The 18433-nt window shown below is 40.8% G+C and overlaps 1 protein-coding gene across 11 annotated transcripts in view; it reads left to right on the forward strand.

The window, feature by feature from the left end:
• Window positions 1-18433, forward strand: part of atp11c (ATPase phospholipid transporting 11C) — a 126633-nt gene that overhangs the window by 45576 nt on the left and 62624 nt on the right. For all 11 annotated transcript variants that reach the window (XR_007956752.1, XR_007956751.1, XM_052021006.1 and 8 more), the window contains exons 3-7: window positions 1340-1429; window positions 2839-2919; window positions 3247-3354; window positions 14203-14331; window positions 15480-15583. Coding sequence is in view for 9 of the 11 variants with exons in the window: in XM_052021006.1 (XP_051876966.1) it covers window positions 1340-1429; window positions 2839-2919; window positions 3247-3354; window positions 14203-14331; window positions 15480-15583 (512 nt within the window). In the remaining 2 variants the exon portion in view is untranslated. The remainder of the gene's footprint in view (window positions 1-1339; window positions 1430-2838; window positions 2920-3246; window positions 3355-14202; window positions 14332-15479; window positions 15584-18433) is intronic.

Below are 18433 nucleotides of genomic sequence, written 5' to 3' on the forward strand. Positions count from 1 at the left end.
GTTTGCACTGTATTGCTGCCGCAAAACAACAAATTTCATGACACTTAAGTCAGTGATAATAAACCTGATTCTGATTCCTGATTATGACAATGTTCAGTTATACTCCTCCTCCCACGTGACTACATTTTCCTGTTTCCAATCCAAAACTGAATTCAAAGCAATTTTAAATTGTCTAATTCCTAACAAAATGGAATATTGCTATTAAGTTGACTTGAAATCCTGTAGGTGTGATGCTTTGGGTGTTCTTAAGAAATGTATGGTGATAGCATCTTGATAGCATATCAGTCTGCATTACTTAAGGGAAATTCCGCTCTACACTTTGTATGTGGGGATTTTTGTCTATGTTAAAGGTTCTTGTACATTTCTATAGCTGTTTTAAATTAATACAAGTCAAAACAGTTGTAACTTATGTTCTTTGTGTTTAGGTAGTTAAGGTAATTGCAGATGGTTATCACTTTATGCTAAAAGAAGCAAGGAAAAAATCGTTCATTTGCAGTCAGTTGTTGCAATCATTTCAATAAAATCATGGAGAGCCGTTTTTGTAGCTTGCTTCAGCAAATGCACTAAAATGGACCAAATGTTTAGAGGTTGTATGTGGCTCCAGAAAAAATATTGGGTACAATTTTTTTAAGCTCTTTGTATTAAAACCAGTTAACAAAGTAATGTGCTTAAAAATCATAATTAAGAATTTAATTAAATCCTGCGTTGATCTTACATTTGCCTATACTGTACTTGATCTTGCAATGCTTTGATGCAATATGCAACTTAAACTATGCCAGGTCAATGAACAAATATTTTATGATTTGCATGGCTTGAGGAATTTGGGGGAAAAACTCTTTAAGAAAAAGCTCAAAACCAACATATCACTGATATATTAAATAAAACTGATATGTTAACTTTCTCCTTCCACAGATGCTGTCTCACCTGATTATTTCCAGCTTTCTAGTTTCAGCAGTGTTCTGCATTGACGTTAATGTACTATTCTGACTACTGTCACATATCTGTTAAGAAAATGCTTTAAACATAAAAATCTGCTATCAGTGCACATAAGGATTAGCATGTTAATTAAAATAATACTTTTTTTTAATAGCCTATTCAAAGAAAACGTTACATGGAGTGTGGAGCTGATGCACTTAAGATCTTTAAAGTGGATCAGTATGATAAACATTTTTCACTGATAGCAGTGTCCTAAAATTAGAGCTAATAGAAATGCAGAAGCCTACGAAGTGTATTGGGTTTGGGGAATGGTTCTGTGCTTGAGTAATTTTGCATGATTGTTTGGATCAATCAGTCTTTGAATTGCTGATTAAACTTTTTATTGTGTCCATTTTCTTCACAGTATACATACTGGAATTTCATTCCAAAAAATTTGTTTGAACAGTTCAGAAGAATTGCAAATTTTTACTTTCTTATCATATTCCTTGTACAGGTAAGGTGAACTCAATTGCACTCAAAAACATTCAAATCAGGAACAAGAGTAGGCCACTTGGCCCTCCGAACCTGCTCTGCCATTTAATAAGATTATAGGTGATCTGATTGTAACTTAACTCCATGTTCCTGTTTATCCATAGTAATGTTTCACCCCCTTCACAATAAGCTTATCTACTTCTGCTTCTGATTTAAAAATATTCAAAGATGTTACTTCTACTGCTCTTTAAGGAAAAGGGTTTCAAAGACTTGTGAACTCTGAGAGAAGAAATTTCACCACATCCCTGCCTTAAATAGGAGATCCCTTATTTGTAAATTGTGATCTGTAGTTTAAGATTCCCCCACAAGCGGAAATGTGCTTTCTACATCCACTCTTCAGGTTCTGTTTCAATCAAGTTCTCATTCATCTAAATTCCAGTGAATACAAGCCTGGTCTACCCAACCTTTCTCAAGACATGCTCCACACTCCTTTCATTAGTATGATGAAACCTTCTCTGAACTGCTTCCAACACCTTTATATCTTTCCTGAGTCAGGAGCCAGTACTCCAGATGTGCCCTTCTATAACTGTCACAACCTGCGTACTTTTAAGTGGTAGAGGCGGGTACCATTATGACATTTAAAAGACATTTGGACAGGTACATGGATAAATAAGGTTTAGAGGGATATGGGCTGAATACAGGCACATGGGGCTAGCTCAGTTAGGCAACTTTGTTGGCATGTTTTCCATGCTGTATAACTCTATGATGCTATGACTTCTGTATTCAATTTCCCCAGCATTAATTGATAACATTCTGTTGCTTTCCTAAATATTTTGCTGTGCCTGCATACTCACTTTCCAAATGATGCTTTACAGCACCCAAATCCCATTGAATCTCAAAGCTCTGAGCCAATCTTAATATGCTACCACCATGAGATCTTACTTTCTGCAGTAATCTTTGAAGAGGTACCTTATTAAATGCCTTCTGGAAATCCTAAGTGTGTTACGTCCACTGGTTTTCCTTTATCCATTGCACATAGTACCTTTTTAACGAACATCAAAAATTCGATTAAATGTGGTGTTCCTTTCATGAAGTCTGTTGACTTTGCCTGCTTCTGACATTATCCCTATGACACGTTAAAGTAACCAACCTGTGGTTTCCTGTTTCGTGTCTACCTTTTTGAATGAAAGAGTCATGTATGCAATAAAAGAGTAATAAAAATTGAAGCCTTCATAGTAATTTCTGTGAGATAAACAGTGGTTTTATTGTGGGTCAGTGTTAAAATGTATTCATCTAATTGCTGAAGCAATTATTTTTTACAAGCAGATTATACTTTTAATGTAAACGTTGTGCTGCAATTTAAAGCACTGTCAAAATTACAGATATCCTAAGTAATGCAAGTGCTAAACTATATTTTTTTTAATTCCTCAGGTTATTGTTGATACTCCAACCAGCCCAGTAACAAGTGGACTCCCCCTCTTTTTTGTGATTATTGTCACCGCAATCAAACAAGTAAGATGAAAAATACACCTACTCATAATGGAATTACTGTCGATATGCATGTTAGGATTAAATATAAAAGCTCTGGTTTAATCTTAAGAAGAACAATTTTTTTTATTCTTCACAAAACCAGCTTCTGGTTTATTTTTTTACTGAAAAGTGGGTGGCTTTGGCAAAACAATGTTTAATTGTGTTGTATATTTGAATAATATGCTGATTAATTGTAAAGTTAAAAATTTCACAGATGTGTAAGTGTTCAGCATGACCACATAATTCAAAAATGATACAATTTACTAAGCCTATTGTTTAAATTTTACTGTGGCTTTGTACACATTACAGGGCTATGAGGACTGGCTCAGACATAAAGCAGACAATTCTGTGAATAAAAGCCCTGTCTATATTGTTAATAGAGGGCATATAGTGGAAAAACAAAGTGAAAAGATTCAGGTAAAGTTTCTGATGTTTTAAAGTCTTTCACAGTGTGGATGCACCATTTAGTTTCTTAACATTTCAATAATTAAAGCAATTTGGTGTCATACAAAAGTGTTTCCTCATTTTACTCCCATTTCTTGAAATTAAATCCTCATCCTTTTTTAAAACAAAACAACTGATTTCTAAAGTTGGGGTTTTCTCAGTAATGATGAGCTTTTCTGCTATTTTGTGAAAGGGTATGGAACACTTCTTTCTGTATAGTAATCCCTAATAACTCCAGTTTATATATAGAGATGTGTACATTCCAGTTTTAGTACCTGAAGAGGTGTGCTAAAATGTATTGTGTAATAAAAATTAAGTGAATGTTTCACGTCATGAAGAGGTTATCTTAACGAAAAATTAAGCAGATTGAGCTGTACAGCACAAAAAACAACCCTCCTATCACAAAGCCAGTTTTGGATCCAGTTTTCCAACAAACCTTCTGTGCTTTAACCTTCTGAACCAGTCTATCGTGCAGGACCTTGTTAAAAGCCTTAGTAAAATCCACATATATCTCATCTACCACCCTGCCTTCATCAATTTTCTTAGTTACATCCAAAAAAACTCAGTCAGATTTGTGAGACAGGATTCCCCCTGAACAAAACCACGCTGACTTCTCCCGAATCAGTTCTTGCCTTTCCAAGTGAACATAGATCCTTCGAATTTTTTCCAACAGCTTACCTACTACCAATGTAAGGTTCATCACCTAGAGTTCAGAAGAATGAGAGGTGATCTTAATAAAACAAAAAATCCTGAAGTTTTGTTAATGTTGATACTCTGTGGATGTTTCCCCTGATAAGGACATCAGGAGGGCATAGCCTCAGTATAAGGAATTGCCCATTTAAGACTGAAGAGAAGAAATATTTCCTTGCTCTAGTTTCACTTTTAATTTGTGCACAGCCTCCTCCCATCTTGGGAGCAATTTAATCAAATGCCTCCCCCTTGCAGGGGCCTTGCAAACACAGTCCACCTACCCCTTCTCGGGAGTGCCTGATTACAGTGGTCAGACCAGAGTCTCTCGGTACCTCATCTTACAACAAAGTCCAGAATGATTAGAACCTGTCAACTTTTATAGGGCAGCACAGTGGTGAAGCAGGTGGTGGTGCTGCTTCACAGCTCCCGTGCTTTGGGTTCAATCCTGACTTCTGGTACTGTTTGTATGGAGCTTGAACATTCTCCCTGTGACTGCGTGGGTGATCTGGTTTTATCCCATATCCCAAAGATGTAAGTTGGCTACTGTAAATTATTCCTGGTGTAGGTGGATGGTAGGAAAATCAGGAGGGGTTGATGGACATGCAAGAGAGAATAGGTTGCAGGGAATGAGATGGGATTGCTCTCAGAGCCAGTATAAACTCATGGGCCAATAACCATCTATATTTTAAGGAAGTTTTAGGGATAGGTTAATGGTTTGTAATGAAGTGATATCTGCTCAGTTTATCACTTTTAAAAATTGCACTAAAGATATTCTGAGCAATTTTATGATCATCAACAAGAGACCTGCTGAGTCCAGTACTAAAACTGGAATTTTTATAGGATGATAAGATGAACAGAATTGCTAACTGACATTTTTCCAAATCTTTGTGTAGGAGTCCATATGACCCATGGAATCCTGCTCCAAAACTGTTGGCCCTATTCCTCTTCTTTGTAACACTGCCATTTTTTCCCTTAAGATACCCCCTCTTAATTACACATGCTGGTAGTTTTAGCTCCACGTTTATGGCAAATTGATTTTTATTTGGTTTGGATTTAGTGATGTTTTTGTTTATAAGCAATACAATTAGTGTGTTTCTTCCTATGCAACTGAGCTATTACTTTTCATGGAATATATCATCTTGTTCATCCCTATTACAGTTTATTTCCATCATTTTAAATCTTTCCTATCTTAATGTTGCTATTCATTGTCAATTAAGATTTATTGTTCTTATTTATATGTCACCTATTGACCAATTGAAACCTTCAAATAGAACTTCATACATCTAAATAAAAACATCTTTCTTTGAAATGTTCCATCTGTAGTGGTAGTTTCCATTTAACTTGTCATTGAGTGATTATCTTTGATGATATTTTCCAAAGAGACAATACATTGACCTTAAGGCTGATTCCAACAAACTGAGATGAATGCTTGGTCTATATTCCAAACTGACGTCATTGTTGTTTCCATTTAGTTGTCAGCTGAAGGCCAAATTACTTCCATTCTAAATCTGCTGCTTTATTGTAAACTTGCATGGAAGTCAATGTTGAAATAAGTTGAAACCATTTTTTTGCATGTAATATAAACGAATAAAAGGAATGCAAAGCCTCCCAGGCAGATACCAGTTTTGGAAAAACCCTTGTCAAGACTGTATCTAATCTTCAAAGCCTATTTGGATAAATATTATAAATATATTCTAAGAATACTCATTATGCTTTGATGTCAGCATGTTTTTGTCATCTTCAAGATCAATATTTAGTTTAGTTTCTGTTCCTTTTTTAAATCTCTTCCTATTTTGTATATTTTCTATTTATTCCTGGATCTTTAGCTTGGATGTTTTAATAGCTTTAGTCAGTTTTTGATCATGTTTCTAAACAAAGCAGTTTCAGGTGGCCAATTCTTGACATTCTGGGCTTTTCGCAAATTCTGTCAAGCAGAGTAAAACACATTTTCCGATGCTTGATTGAGTGATTTAGGCCTACTGTTTTAAATTGAAAACGCTGAAATCACCTCACTGCTGCCAAATACTTCAGCTTGTACTATTATATCTCCACCCATTATTCTATCTGCTAACTCAGACCGATGGATGTTTGTAATCAGAGTGTCACACTCGGCCCTGAGCTGAGATCCAAACCCTATATTTTATCCATTGTATCAAGATCACCTACCTCTTCAGTATTGCCATTTCCACTGTGTCCTCTCTTTCCCCCATTGCCCTTTAGAGGCTTTGGATAAAGAACTGATGCTGCCTTTTTATTGTTTTTTTTGTTAAACCAGCCATCAACTTCTGAAATCAGATTTTGATCTGAAATATTATTTATGATCATCTGAAATGTATTTATCCTTCCATCTGGGACTCAAATCTATGAGCCTAGAAATGTAGCAGTGGATGTGTCTTCTGCGCCGTGAGATTGAATTGTAGCATCAAAATGATGAATGAACATGTTTGATGCTTTTTATACTATACATAATGCATAATGACACATTTTTGCTCGTGTAGTTCTGTGCACTTAATGCCAAAATGGTCCGGATAGTGTACAGAGCTTGCAGGGATTATATTAATCCTTGCACAATGACGCATAGCTTGTGAAATTCTGTACAAACACTGTCTAAGCAATGTTGGCCAGGCACAAGAAAATAGGTTTTCCAAGCAGTAAAAGTCTCTGGGTATGTGATTTGAAGGGATTTACTTAGAAATGTAAAAGGTATGAGTGGGCCATTCTGCCCTCTGAAGGCTTTTTAGCCATTTAATACAATCATGGCTAATCACCTACATTCAGCACCCTTTGCTGCTTTCTTCCCATAACCCATGATCCATTTAGCCTGATGAACTACATTTAATTCTTTGAATTAATTTAATCATTTGGCCTCAGCTGCTTTCTGTGGTAGAGAATTCCACAAATTCACCTTTCTTTGTGGGTGGGGGGGGGGGCGGGGTGGGGTGGGTAGTAATTACTCCTTAATGGCTTACCCCATTGTCCTTGTAATATGACCTTTAGTTCTGGATCTGCCCGTGTCTGTCCAGTCTACATTTTATAAACTTAAATGAGTTGCCCCATATTCTTAACACTAGCAAGTATAAGCAGAATCGTTCAAATTTCTCTCCATATGTGAGTCCAGCCATCCCAGGAATTAGTCTGGTGAACCTTCAATGCACTCCCTCCAAAGCAAAAATATCCTTCCTCAGATACGGAAACCAGAAATGCACACAATACTCAAGGTGTGGTCTCATCAAGACCTTGTACAATTGCATTAAGACATTCCTGCTCATGTACTATAAAAGCGAACATATAATTTGCTGCCTTAATTGCCTCCTGCATCTGCATGCTTGCTTTCATCAACCTGTGTACAACAGCAGCCAGGTCTCATTGTACCTCCCATTTTCTGAATATATGGCCATTGAGGTAATAATATGCCTTATCCAGTTAGCACTCAGACTATACGTAGTTTTTGTATCTCTTTCTTGTGCAGTTTCTTGGAATTGAGGATCACAGGCTTCCACTCCATTTCTGCAAATACTGAGATTCCTGATCCAAACCATCAGACTCTTCCAAAAGGCAGGCAAGGGGTGCTTGACTGGTCAAGTAGATGGGTAGTTTGGGAAATGGTGTCTTGCTGCTCCCCTTTACACTGAGATTTATGTGTGTTTCTGAGAGATGGGCTCTAGGTTCTCAACACCACCCTGAATGCTCCTTTTCCCACTTTGAGTGCTCGTAGACCAAGGCTACCCCTGAGTCAATGGAGATGTTGCATTAATTCAAGGAGGCCTTGAGAATATCCATGAATAATTCTCTGTCTGATGACCTGTATTCTTGATGGATATTGGAAGAGTGTTCCAGGGGTCTGGTGCTGGCTGTGTGGCCTGCCCACTGAAGCTATCTGAGTGCAACTTATTGCTGTAAATGGTAGCCTGAGAGAGGAAACAGATGTTGGTTTGCTTGGCCTCCAAGTTGATTTAGAGGATATTGCGGAGACAGAATTGTGGTATCTTTCCAATGCTTTGAGGTGTTTACTGCAGGTAGTCTCTGACAGTACAGTAGGACTGGAATTACCGCTAGCTGGTAGACCATGAGCTTTGTGTCACATTTAAGGCTTGTCTTTATGTATTCTTTTCCTCAGAGGGCCAAAGGCCATGCTGTTGCACTGAAGACAATGGTAAATTTCATTTTCAGTATCTGCCTATGTTGAGAGGAGGTTCACGAAACAGTGTGTGGTGCACACATTTGTGGACCTTTAATTATCAAAGGATAGTGTAAAGTGGGGCAGGTTATTAGAGGGCCTTGGTTGCGTGGAAGATAAATGTAAAGCACATTCTCTTGCATGCTTCAGTGAGTGAGTTGACAACAACCTAGAGGTCGGCCTCCAAGCTGGCTTGTGTTCAACTGTCTTCTGTGTACTGTAACTTGGTGACTGATTGTTGGGGTGAAGTTAGTTCTGGAGTGTAAGTGCTATGAGTTGAACCTTTTTTCCATGTGTCTGGAGATCATCTTCCCCGGCAGGATGTTTGTTGGAAGTGAGGTGCAACATTGTATTGAGAATGATTGCCCCAACACTGTTTCCCAATGCCAAAGGCCTGCTTTGACATTAGGTTTGTTGTGGACATGTCAGTCAAGATCACATTATGTAACAGACAGAAGGTGAAAATTTCTTGAGAGAGAACATTTGAGAAGGATGCTTCACAGTCCCTCTTGATTGACCAAGTTGAAAGCTTTTGTGTGGTCATGCCAATATATAGTGGTTGATGCTCTTCCCCGAATTTAATTTGAAACTGATGTTTGAAGAGATGTTAATTGCGTCTCCGAGATGGATTGAATCCAGATTGCAGTTTGGGGAGCAGCTGAGACGGACATCAAAGAGACCCCTTTTGTAGTTACCACAATTGGATTTATCTCCTTTTACGGAATATGGTCACAATTGCAGCATCTCTGAGGATCCCTGGCATGTCCTTCTCTTCCCAGATGGGGGAGATGAGATTGTGAATTTGTGACTGATGTTCCCCTCCATCTTCATCAGGAAAACTGTCTGCTCCTAGTGGCTTGCATTTGGGCAGCAGTGGAGGTTGTGACCTCTGCCAGCAGATGCTGGACTGTGGTTGACTCCACAAATGTTAACATGGAACTGGTTGTCATTTCCATAGTGGTAAGGATGGCGAGCTAGCTCTGTTTGCCTGGAGTCTGCCTTTCCCATGCTTTCCCAGGCTGCTCCAAGGATCTCCGTGTGCATCCTCGCCAGCTTTCATATGAAGCTTGACCTATTGTATTCTTCAAAAGTCCTCCAGAACAAAAGCAGTAAGCGCATTGTTTTCTGATAACTTATCAAGTGCAGATCTGCCTCCACACTATCATTTTCTGTTTTCAGACTGAATGTTTGTTTGAGGTGATGCTATTGTCATTTTCATTTTCTGGCAACTCGGCTACCAGGGCTTGGACAAGTGTGGGCTTTTAGTCTTTGAAGTGAGAAAGGAACAGAATATAATTGTGAGGGATTGGTGCATGTGACAGCAAAATAGCTCAATTATGTGCATGAAGATCATAAATGAGAGGGAAGTAGGATGCAAGAAACTTTACAAAAGAGGATAAGACAATCATCAATGATCTCTGGTTCTCCAGTGGCCCTGCCCATTCCAGCAGCCAAGCCCATGGTCACAAGCATCCTCTGGTGAGTAAACTGAGCTTGTGAGCACATCAGTCCGTTGCTGCAGTTGGTGCCTGTCACCCTCTGGGTAGAGTGTTAGTATATTGCCATTTGTGTGGTATGCTTGCCACAGTTTTGTTTATGCATACATGGCAATTCAGTGCAGATGAATATTAGGTTTACCTATTGCTGACTAGAGATGTGGTTGAGTGAAGTGGACATGGAGGATGAAGCAGGGAGTGATTGCAATTGTTGATAGATGGCCTTTGGTTCTCTGTACAGAGGTTGACTATACGTAAGGTTATTAAACTTTTCTTGGCACTCGGGTTAAGGTCTTGAGAATGACTTCTTTTATTGATCTCTCTGATCTTCCTCTCGATGAGACTTAGCTAAGCCAGGAAGCTAGCAAGACTTTTCAAGTGTGCTGGATGTCCTCAACAACGTTGCCTATTTCACTCTGATGTTAACCAGTTTCTTATTGTCGCATGTACCAAGGTACAATGAAAAAATTTGTTTTGCGTGCCCTCCATACAGATCATTTTGTCACAACGGTACATTGAGGTGGTAAATGGCAAAACAATAACAGAATGCAGAATAAAGTGTTACAGTTACAGAGAAACTGCAGTGCAGCCAAACGATAATGTGCAAGGCCTAAACTGTCCGAGGTAGACTGTGAAGTCTAGGGAACATCTTGACGTACTAGGGGATTGTTCAATAGTCTCATAAAAGTGGAATAGAAGCTGTCCTTGAGCCTGGTGGTACATGCTTTTAGGCTTTTGTATCTTCTGCCCGATGGAAAGGGGGAAGAAGAGAGAATATCCAGGGTGGGTGGGCTCTTTAATTACTTTGGCTGCTTTACCGAGGCAGCGAGAAGTGCAGACAGAGTCCATGGAGGGGAGGCTGGTTTCTGCGATGTGCTGAGCTGTGTCCACAACTTTCTGTGGTTTCTTGTTGTCTCAGGCAGAGCAGTTGCCATACCAAGCCGTGATGCGTCGGGATAGGATGCTTTCTGTGGTGCATCGTTAAAAATTGGTGAGAGTCAAAGGGGACATGCCAAATTTCTTTAGCTTCCTGAGGAAGTAGAGGTGCTAGTGTGTTTTCTTGGCCGTGGTGTCTACGTGGTTGGACCAGCGGAGGTTATTGGTGATGTTCACTCCTGGTGACTTGAAGCTCTCCGCCTTCTTGACCTCAGCACTGTTGATGTAAACAAGAGTGTGTGCTCTGCCCCCCTTCCTGAAGTCTCTTTTGTTTTGCTGATATTGAGGGAAAGGTTGTTGTCATGACACCATGTCCCTAGGCTCTCAACCTCCTTCCTGTACTCTGATTCATCATTATTTGAGATACAGCCCACTACGGTGGTGTCATCTGCAAACTTATAGATGGTGTCATCTGTGAACTATGAGGCTATAAGGAGAGAACTTGGGAGTGTAAAGTGGGATGTCCTTTTTGAAGGGAAATGTACCATGGAGATGTGGTCGATGTTCAGGGATCTTATGTAGGATGTTAGGGATAAATATGTCCCGGTGAGGCAGAGAAGGAATGGCAGGGTGAAGGAACCGTGGGTGACGAAAGAGGTGGAACGACTAGTTAGGGAGAAGAAGGCAGCATACATAAGGTATAAGCAGCAAGGTTCAGACAGGGCCCGTGAGGAATATAGAGTAGCGAGGAAGGAACTTAAGAAAGGGCTGAGGAGAGCTAGAAGGGGACATGAAAAGGTGTTGGCTAGTAGGGTTAAGGAAAATCCCAAGGCCTTTTTCAAGTACGTGAAGGGTAGGAGGATGGCTAGGGTAAAGGTAGGTCCGATTAAAGACAAAGGTGGGAGAATGTGCCTGGAGGCGGCGGAAGTGGGAGAAGTTCTCAATGAATACTTCTCTTCGGTATTCACCAAGGAGAGGGGTCTTGATGACGTGGAAGGGAGTGCTGGTAAGGGTACTGTTCTCAAGGTTGTAAATATCAAGAGAGAGGATGTGTTGAAGTTGTTAAATAATATCAAGACAGATAAATCTCCGGGGCCTGACGAGATTTTCCCCAGGCTGCTTCGAGAGGCGAGGGAGGAGATTGTTGAACCACTGGTAAGGATCTTTGAGTCCTCATTGTCCACAGGGATGGTGCCTGAGGATTGGAGGGTGGTGAATGTTGTCCCCTTGTTCAAAAAAGGTGGTAGGGATAGTTCAGGGAATTACAGACCGGTGAGCCTTATGTCTGTGGTGGGTAAGCTGTTAGAAAGGATTCTAAGGGATAGGATCTATGAACACCTGGAGAATCATGGACTGATTAGGGACAGCCAGCATGGCTTTGTGAAGGGAAGATCTTGCTTCACAAGCCTGATAGAGTTCTTCGAGGAGGTGACCAGGAAGATTGATGAGGGTAGTGCGGTGGATGTGGTCTATATGGATTTTAGTAAGGCGTTTGATAAGGTTCCTCATGATAGGCTTCTTCAGAAGGTCAGAGGCCAAGGGATCCAGGGAAGCTTGGCTGTGTGGATTAGGAATTGGCTTGCCTGTAGAAAGCAGAGGGTTGTGGTGGAAGGAGTGCCCTCGGATTGGAGGGTAGTGACTAGTGGTGTCCCGCAGGGATCGGTTCTGGGACCTCTACTTTTTGTGATATTTATAGATGACTTAGATAAGGGGGTGGAGGGCTGGGTTAGTAAGTTTGCGGACGACACTAAGATAGGCGGTGTTGTGGATAGTGTGGAGGGCTGTCAGAGCTTATAGAGGGATATTGATAGGATGCAGAGCTGGGCTGACAAGTGGCAGATGGAATTCAATCCGGAGAAGTGTGAGGTGGTACACTTTGGAAGGACAAACTTCAGGGCAGAGTACAGGGTAAATGGCAAGGTACTTGGCAGTGTAGAGGAGCAGAGGGATCTGGGGGTTCATATTCACAGTTCACTGAAAGTTGCCTCACAAGTGGATAGAGCAGTTAAGAAGGCCTATGGGATGTTAGCTTTCATAAATCGTGGGATTGAGTTTAAGAGCCGTGAAGTGATGATGCAGCTTTACAAAACTCTAGTTAGACCACACTTAGAGTACTGTGTTCAGTTCTGGTCGCCGCATTATAGGAAGGATGTGGAGGCGTTGGAGAGGGTGCAGAGGAGATTTACCAGGATGCTGCCTGGATTAGAGCGTATGGAATATGAGGAAAGGCTTAAGGTGCTAGGGCTTTATTCACTGGAAAGGAGGAGGATGAGAAGAGACATGATAGAGGTATATAAAATATTGAGAGGAATAGATAGAGTAGACAGCCAGCGCCTCCTTCCCAGGGCACCAATGCTCACGATGAGAGGGCATGGCTTTAAGGTTATGGGTGGGAGGTTCAGGGGAGATGTCAGGGGGAGGTTTTTCACCCAGAGAGTGGTTGGTGCATGGAATGCACTGCCTGGGGTGGTGGTGGAGGCAGATACATTGGACAGGTTCAAGATTTTGTTGGATAGGCATATGGAGGAATGTGAGATAGAGGGATGTGCGGGAGGAAAGGGTTAGATAGTGTGAGGGTGGTTTGATGGACGGCACAACGTGGTGGGCCGAAGGGCCTGTTTTGTGCTGTATGGTTCTATGGTCCTATGGAGTTAGAGCAGAATCTGGCCACTCACTAGTGTATAGGGAGTAAAATAGGGGACTGACGCAGCCTTGTTGGAGATGTTGCTGCCTATTCTTATTGATTGCAGTCTGCTGGTCAGGAAGTCAGGGATCCACTTGCAAAGGGAGATGATGAGTCCCAAGTCTGTAGTCAATAAATGCAGGTGTTTTTAGTGTCCAGGTGCTCCAGAGATGAATGTCGGGCCAGGGAGATGGCATCTGCCGTGGACCTGTCTTGGCAGAAGGTGAATTGCAGTGGGTCAAGGTTGTCTGGGAGGCTGGAGTTGATGTGTGCCATGACCAGCCTCTTGAAGCACTTCATGACAGTGAATGTCAGAGCCACCAGTGTTAAGGTCAGCATTGGTGAATTAGGGTGCCCTTTGCAGTGGCACCTTCCACCTTTTTGGTGCTCAAGAAATTGGTTTGTGACTTGCAGCAGTGGTTGAAATGAGTACTGTAAACCTCCACCTCTGGGAGGTGCAAGTGCAATAGGTTACTTTCGGCTGAAAATACGTGTAACTAATGTGCTACTGGGTAAAGAATCTTGACCGGCATCTCAGGAGCTAAAATCAATTATAATCAATTTGTGCTAGTCACCTATTTGAGCAATTTTAAGCAATTTTAATGTTTAAGCAATATTAAGGAAGTTTAATGTTTTTGTGGGTGATTGAATTTCTGGGGAAAGAAAATGAACATTGCATAACTTCAAAATTGTCATCGTGAGGCATTTTGATCCTATTTCCTTATTTCAGTCACAGGTTGTCTCTGGAAGTCTAGCATACAGTACATCAATAAATCAAACTTGGGTGGAAGTTCGGTATTTTAAATTGTTGGATTCAGCTAACACTCAGGTTGTATTGGAACTAATTAAATTGATGTCTGTGGGCTGAAGGCAAAATAATTCTTTTCATTTCTCTTTAGGTTGGGGATATTGTATGTGTGAAGGAAGATGAGACATTCCCATGTGATCTCATCCTTCTATCTTCAAGCAGGGAAGATGCTACATGTTATGTTACCACTGCTAGTTTGGATGGGGAGTCAAGTCAAAAGGTAAAGCATATCAATTGACAAAAGTATTCTGGAGTCTAAATCTTCTATATCTTTATTCTGTTCATTGGCCATCAAGACACTTGAGGCTTTGCAATAATTTCAATGCTACGGATCCAAAATATACCAAATATGCCAGCAGGTGCAATTCATCACAGACTTTGTACAGGACGGAAAAATTGCAGATAATCAGATAAAAGAATGTTTTGCTTACCAAATAATACTCCAATGGAAAATGAACTGTTTAAAGAAAACATTAAGGAATTATCAGTAGGTAGCAGTTTGACTCCCAGGTTTTGCTTTTCTTGGCAAATTTTGAAAAGGTACTGCAAAACGTTGTTGGTTTCTACTTGGTATGAGTACATACCATGTGCAGTATGCAACATGACGTGTTAGTTTCTGAACCAGTAGTTGTCTGAAATTTCATAATCTCAGTTTCACATATGTAATTTCAATCCAGTGAACTTTAGGCTCTGGATTCTTGCTGTTTAGTCTTGCTTTGCCTCTAGCTTTTATGAAGGTAATGAAATAAGCACTTTAGTTCCCTCTTGCCAGAAATGCCACTTCATAGCAAAGTGATTTTGTCAAACAGCAAGTAGGACTAGGAAACATACTATGTATAATTAGCTTTGCGTTATCCCCACCCAATAGTTTAGCACCCCAACAATTTTTTTTGCTGGTCTAAAATGCATCTGTGAAATGTCTGAATCATTTTGCTAAATTAAGGACATTATATAAATTGATACGTGTGAAATTATCACCTTTAATGTTGTGCCAATTGCTCAGCATGTTTGCTATTTGATTTACTATAGACACATGGCCCCTTATTTGTCTGGAACAGACAAGTTCTGAAATGGCTGTCTCCTGTGCTGTAAACTTGCATGATCCTGTAATCTACCATGTGTTTTCAAATTGCTAGTCTAGCACTTGTAAATTCTCCTTGCTCTCCTGCCAGTTTTTGACCTTGAATTGTTTATTTCTTATTCTGTGATCTGCTTGATTATCGACCTGACTTTTTTTTTAATCAGGTGTCTGACTTCCAAATTTTGTAACATTGTTTGGCTTTAGTTGTCTTTCAACTTGATTAGTTTAGTTTTTTAATTATTACTTTGCATATTAATTGTTAACTACTTTAAAAATTTCTTCACTAGACATATTTTGCTGTGCCAGACACTAATGCATTCCGTACTGATGTGGAAATAGATTCTTTGATTGCCACAATTGATTGTGAACAGCCTCGGCCTGACCTTTACAAGTAAGTTATTTTACATTTGCTATACATATTCTGAAGTCGGTTTTCAGTTTTATGCACCACCTCAGGAAGATCTGACTTTGATTTGACCTTGTAGAGCACAGATTAACAAGTAATGCTGGAGCTTAAATTGGAGGTTGAGATTCATGTGTTTTTTCTGTATTCCCTTGAGGATGAAGCTAAAAGCTTTGGGTGATCAAAACATTAAAACAAAAGAAATGATTTGATGAGTAGATTTAAAGAAAGCTTTCTTCTCTTGAGGGGAAAGTCAAGAACAAGGCTACGCAGCAGAAAAATCGGAAAACGCTTCTATAGATAGGGCAGAAGAAATCTGGTGCACTGCTTCCACCAACCCATAAAAGAAATAGCAGAGGGAAACCAAAGAATTGTGTTCTGAGAAATTGTTTGCTATTACATATACAGACACAATAAGGGCCTCATGGGTAAGCTGTATAGATCTACTATGCAATGCAATTCAATTAATCTAATGAGGTCATGCCAATAAAAGTCATTGAACCTATCGTTTGCAATGGATAATTCTTTGGCTAAGTATAGTAATTTTTTGTATATTTTCTCACCACTTGAACTGTGCAGTTGGAGTTAGAAATTTACCTGGCCTTGCAACAGGACTGGTTTCATTTGCACCTACTTGCATTTATGTGGTGGGTCTTGTATACAAGAACATCCCAAAGCACTTCCCAGTCCTGATGAAGGGTCTCAACTCAAAACGTTGACTGTCCAGTTCTCTCCATAGATGCTGCCTAACCTGCTGAGTTCCTCCAGCATTTGTGTGTTGCTCCAGATTCCAGCATCTGCCGTCTCTCGTATTTCCAAAGCACTTTGTGGGAGGTTAGCGAGGCACAAATTGACTCTGAACCAAGGAAGGCGTTTCAAAGTCTGCTTAAGGACGATTATAAACACAAAGTAGCTTTTGGGAAAGAATTTCCGAACTTGGGGCTTAAGTGGCTCACAGCTCTGATACCAGCAGCAAGGTGAAGATAGTGGGTGATGATACAAGAGGGCATAGTAGAAAGAAAAAAAATTATCTGAATATTGTAACCATGAAAATCTTGACATGTAGGAAAGACCATGAATAAATGTAATTACAACTGTGCATTAAGAAGCTGAGCTTTTGCAGCAAACATTGGTGATGGGTGAGAACAGTTATAGTGTAGCCTAGGATATGGCTAGCAAAGCATTGGATGGGTTCTAGTTTCTAGGAGATGGAAGGCTGACTGGGAAAACATGACTAGTCAATTCTGTAGATGGGAGTGTTTCAGCAGCAAATGGGGTGAGGCGGGGTGGGGGGAGGTGGAAATGGTCATTACTGAAGTGGAAATAAAGGATCTTTGCATTGGAGAAGATCTGGGGTCAGAATCTGGCTATAAAGAACATAGAACATGACAGCACAGTAGAGGCCCTTCGGCCCACAACGTTGTGCCAACATTTTATCCTACCCTAAGATCTATCCAGCCCTTCCCTCCCACATAGCCCTCCATTTTTTTTCTATCATTTATGTGCCTATCTAAGAGTCTCTTAAATGTCCCTAATGTATCTGCCTCCACCACCTCTGCCAGCAGTACGTTCCACACATCCACCACTCTCTGTGTAAAAAAAGAAACTTACCTCTGACATTCCCCCCCCCCCCCCCCCCCAACCTTCCTCCATTCACCTCAAAATTATTTCCCCTCATGGGTTAGCCATTTTCACCCTGGGCAAAAGTGTCTGACTGTCCACTCGATCTATGCCTCTTATCATCTTGTACACTTCTGTCAAGTCACCTCTCATCCTCCTCCTCTCCAAAGAGAAAAGCCCTAGCTCAGTCAACCTATCCTCATAAGACATGCTCTCCAATCCAGGTAGCATCCTGGTAAATCTCCTCTGCACCCTCTCTAAAGCTTCCACATCCTTCCTACAATGAGGTGACCAGAACTAAACACAATACTCCAAGTGTGGTCTAACCAGCGTTTTGTAGAGCTGCAACATCACCTCGCAGCTCTTGTACTCAATACCCCGACTAATTAAGGCCAACACACCATACACCTTCTTAACAACCCCATCGACCTGCACGGCAACCTTGAGGGATGTATGGAGGTGGACTGCAAGGTCCCTCTGTTCCTCCACGCTGCTAAGAGTCCTGCCATTAACCTTGTATTCTGCCTTCAAATTCAATCTTCTAAAGTGTATCACTTCACACTTCTCTGGGTTGAACGCCATCTGCCACTTCTCAGCCCAGCTCTGCATCCTATCAATGTCCTATTGTAATCTACAGCAACCTTCTACACTATCCACAACACCACCAACCGTTGTGACATCAGCAAACTTACGAACCTACACTTCCACATGCTCATCTAAGACATTTATAAAAATCACAAAAGAGCAGGGATCCCAGAGCAGATCCCTGCGGAACACCACTGGTTGCCGACCTCCAGGCAGAATACGTTCCATCGACAACCAGCCTCTGTCTTCTGTGGGCGAGCCAATTCTGAATCCACACAGCCAAGTTTCCCTGGATCCCATGCCTCCTGACTTTCTGAATGAGCCTTCCATGAGGAACCTTATAAAACGCCTTACTAAAATCCATGTACACCACATCCACTGCTGTACCTTCATCAATGTGCTTTGTCACATCCTCAAAGAATTTAGTCAGGCTGGTGAGGCACGACCTGCCCATCACAAAGCAATGCTGACTGTCCCTAATCAGCCTATACTTCTCCAAATGCTCATAAATCCTGTCTCCAACAATTTGCCCACCACTGAAGTAAGATTCACTGGTCTCTAATTCCCAGGGTTATCCCTACTCCCTTTCTTAAACAAAGGAACAACATTTGCCACTCTCCAATCATCTGGCTC

The sequence above is a fragment of the Pristis pectinata genome, chromosome 8 (genome assembly GCF_009764475.1).
Source record: "Pristis pectinata isolate sPriPec2 chromosome 8, sPriPec2.1.pri, whole genome shotgun sequence".
Lineage (NCBI taxonomy): Eukaryota > Metazoa > Chordata > Chondrichthyes > Rhinopristiformes > Pristidae > Pristis > Pristis pectinata.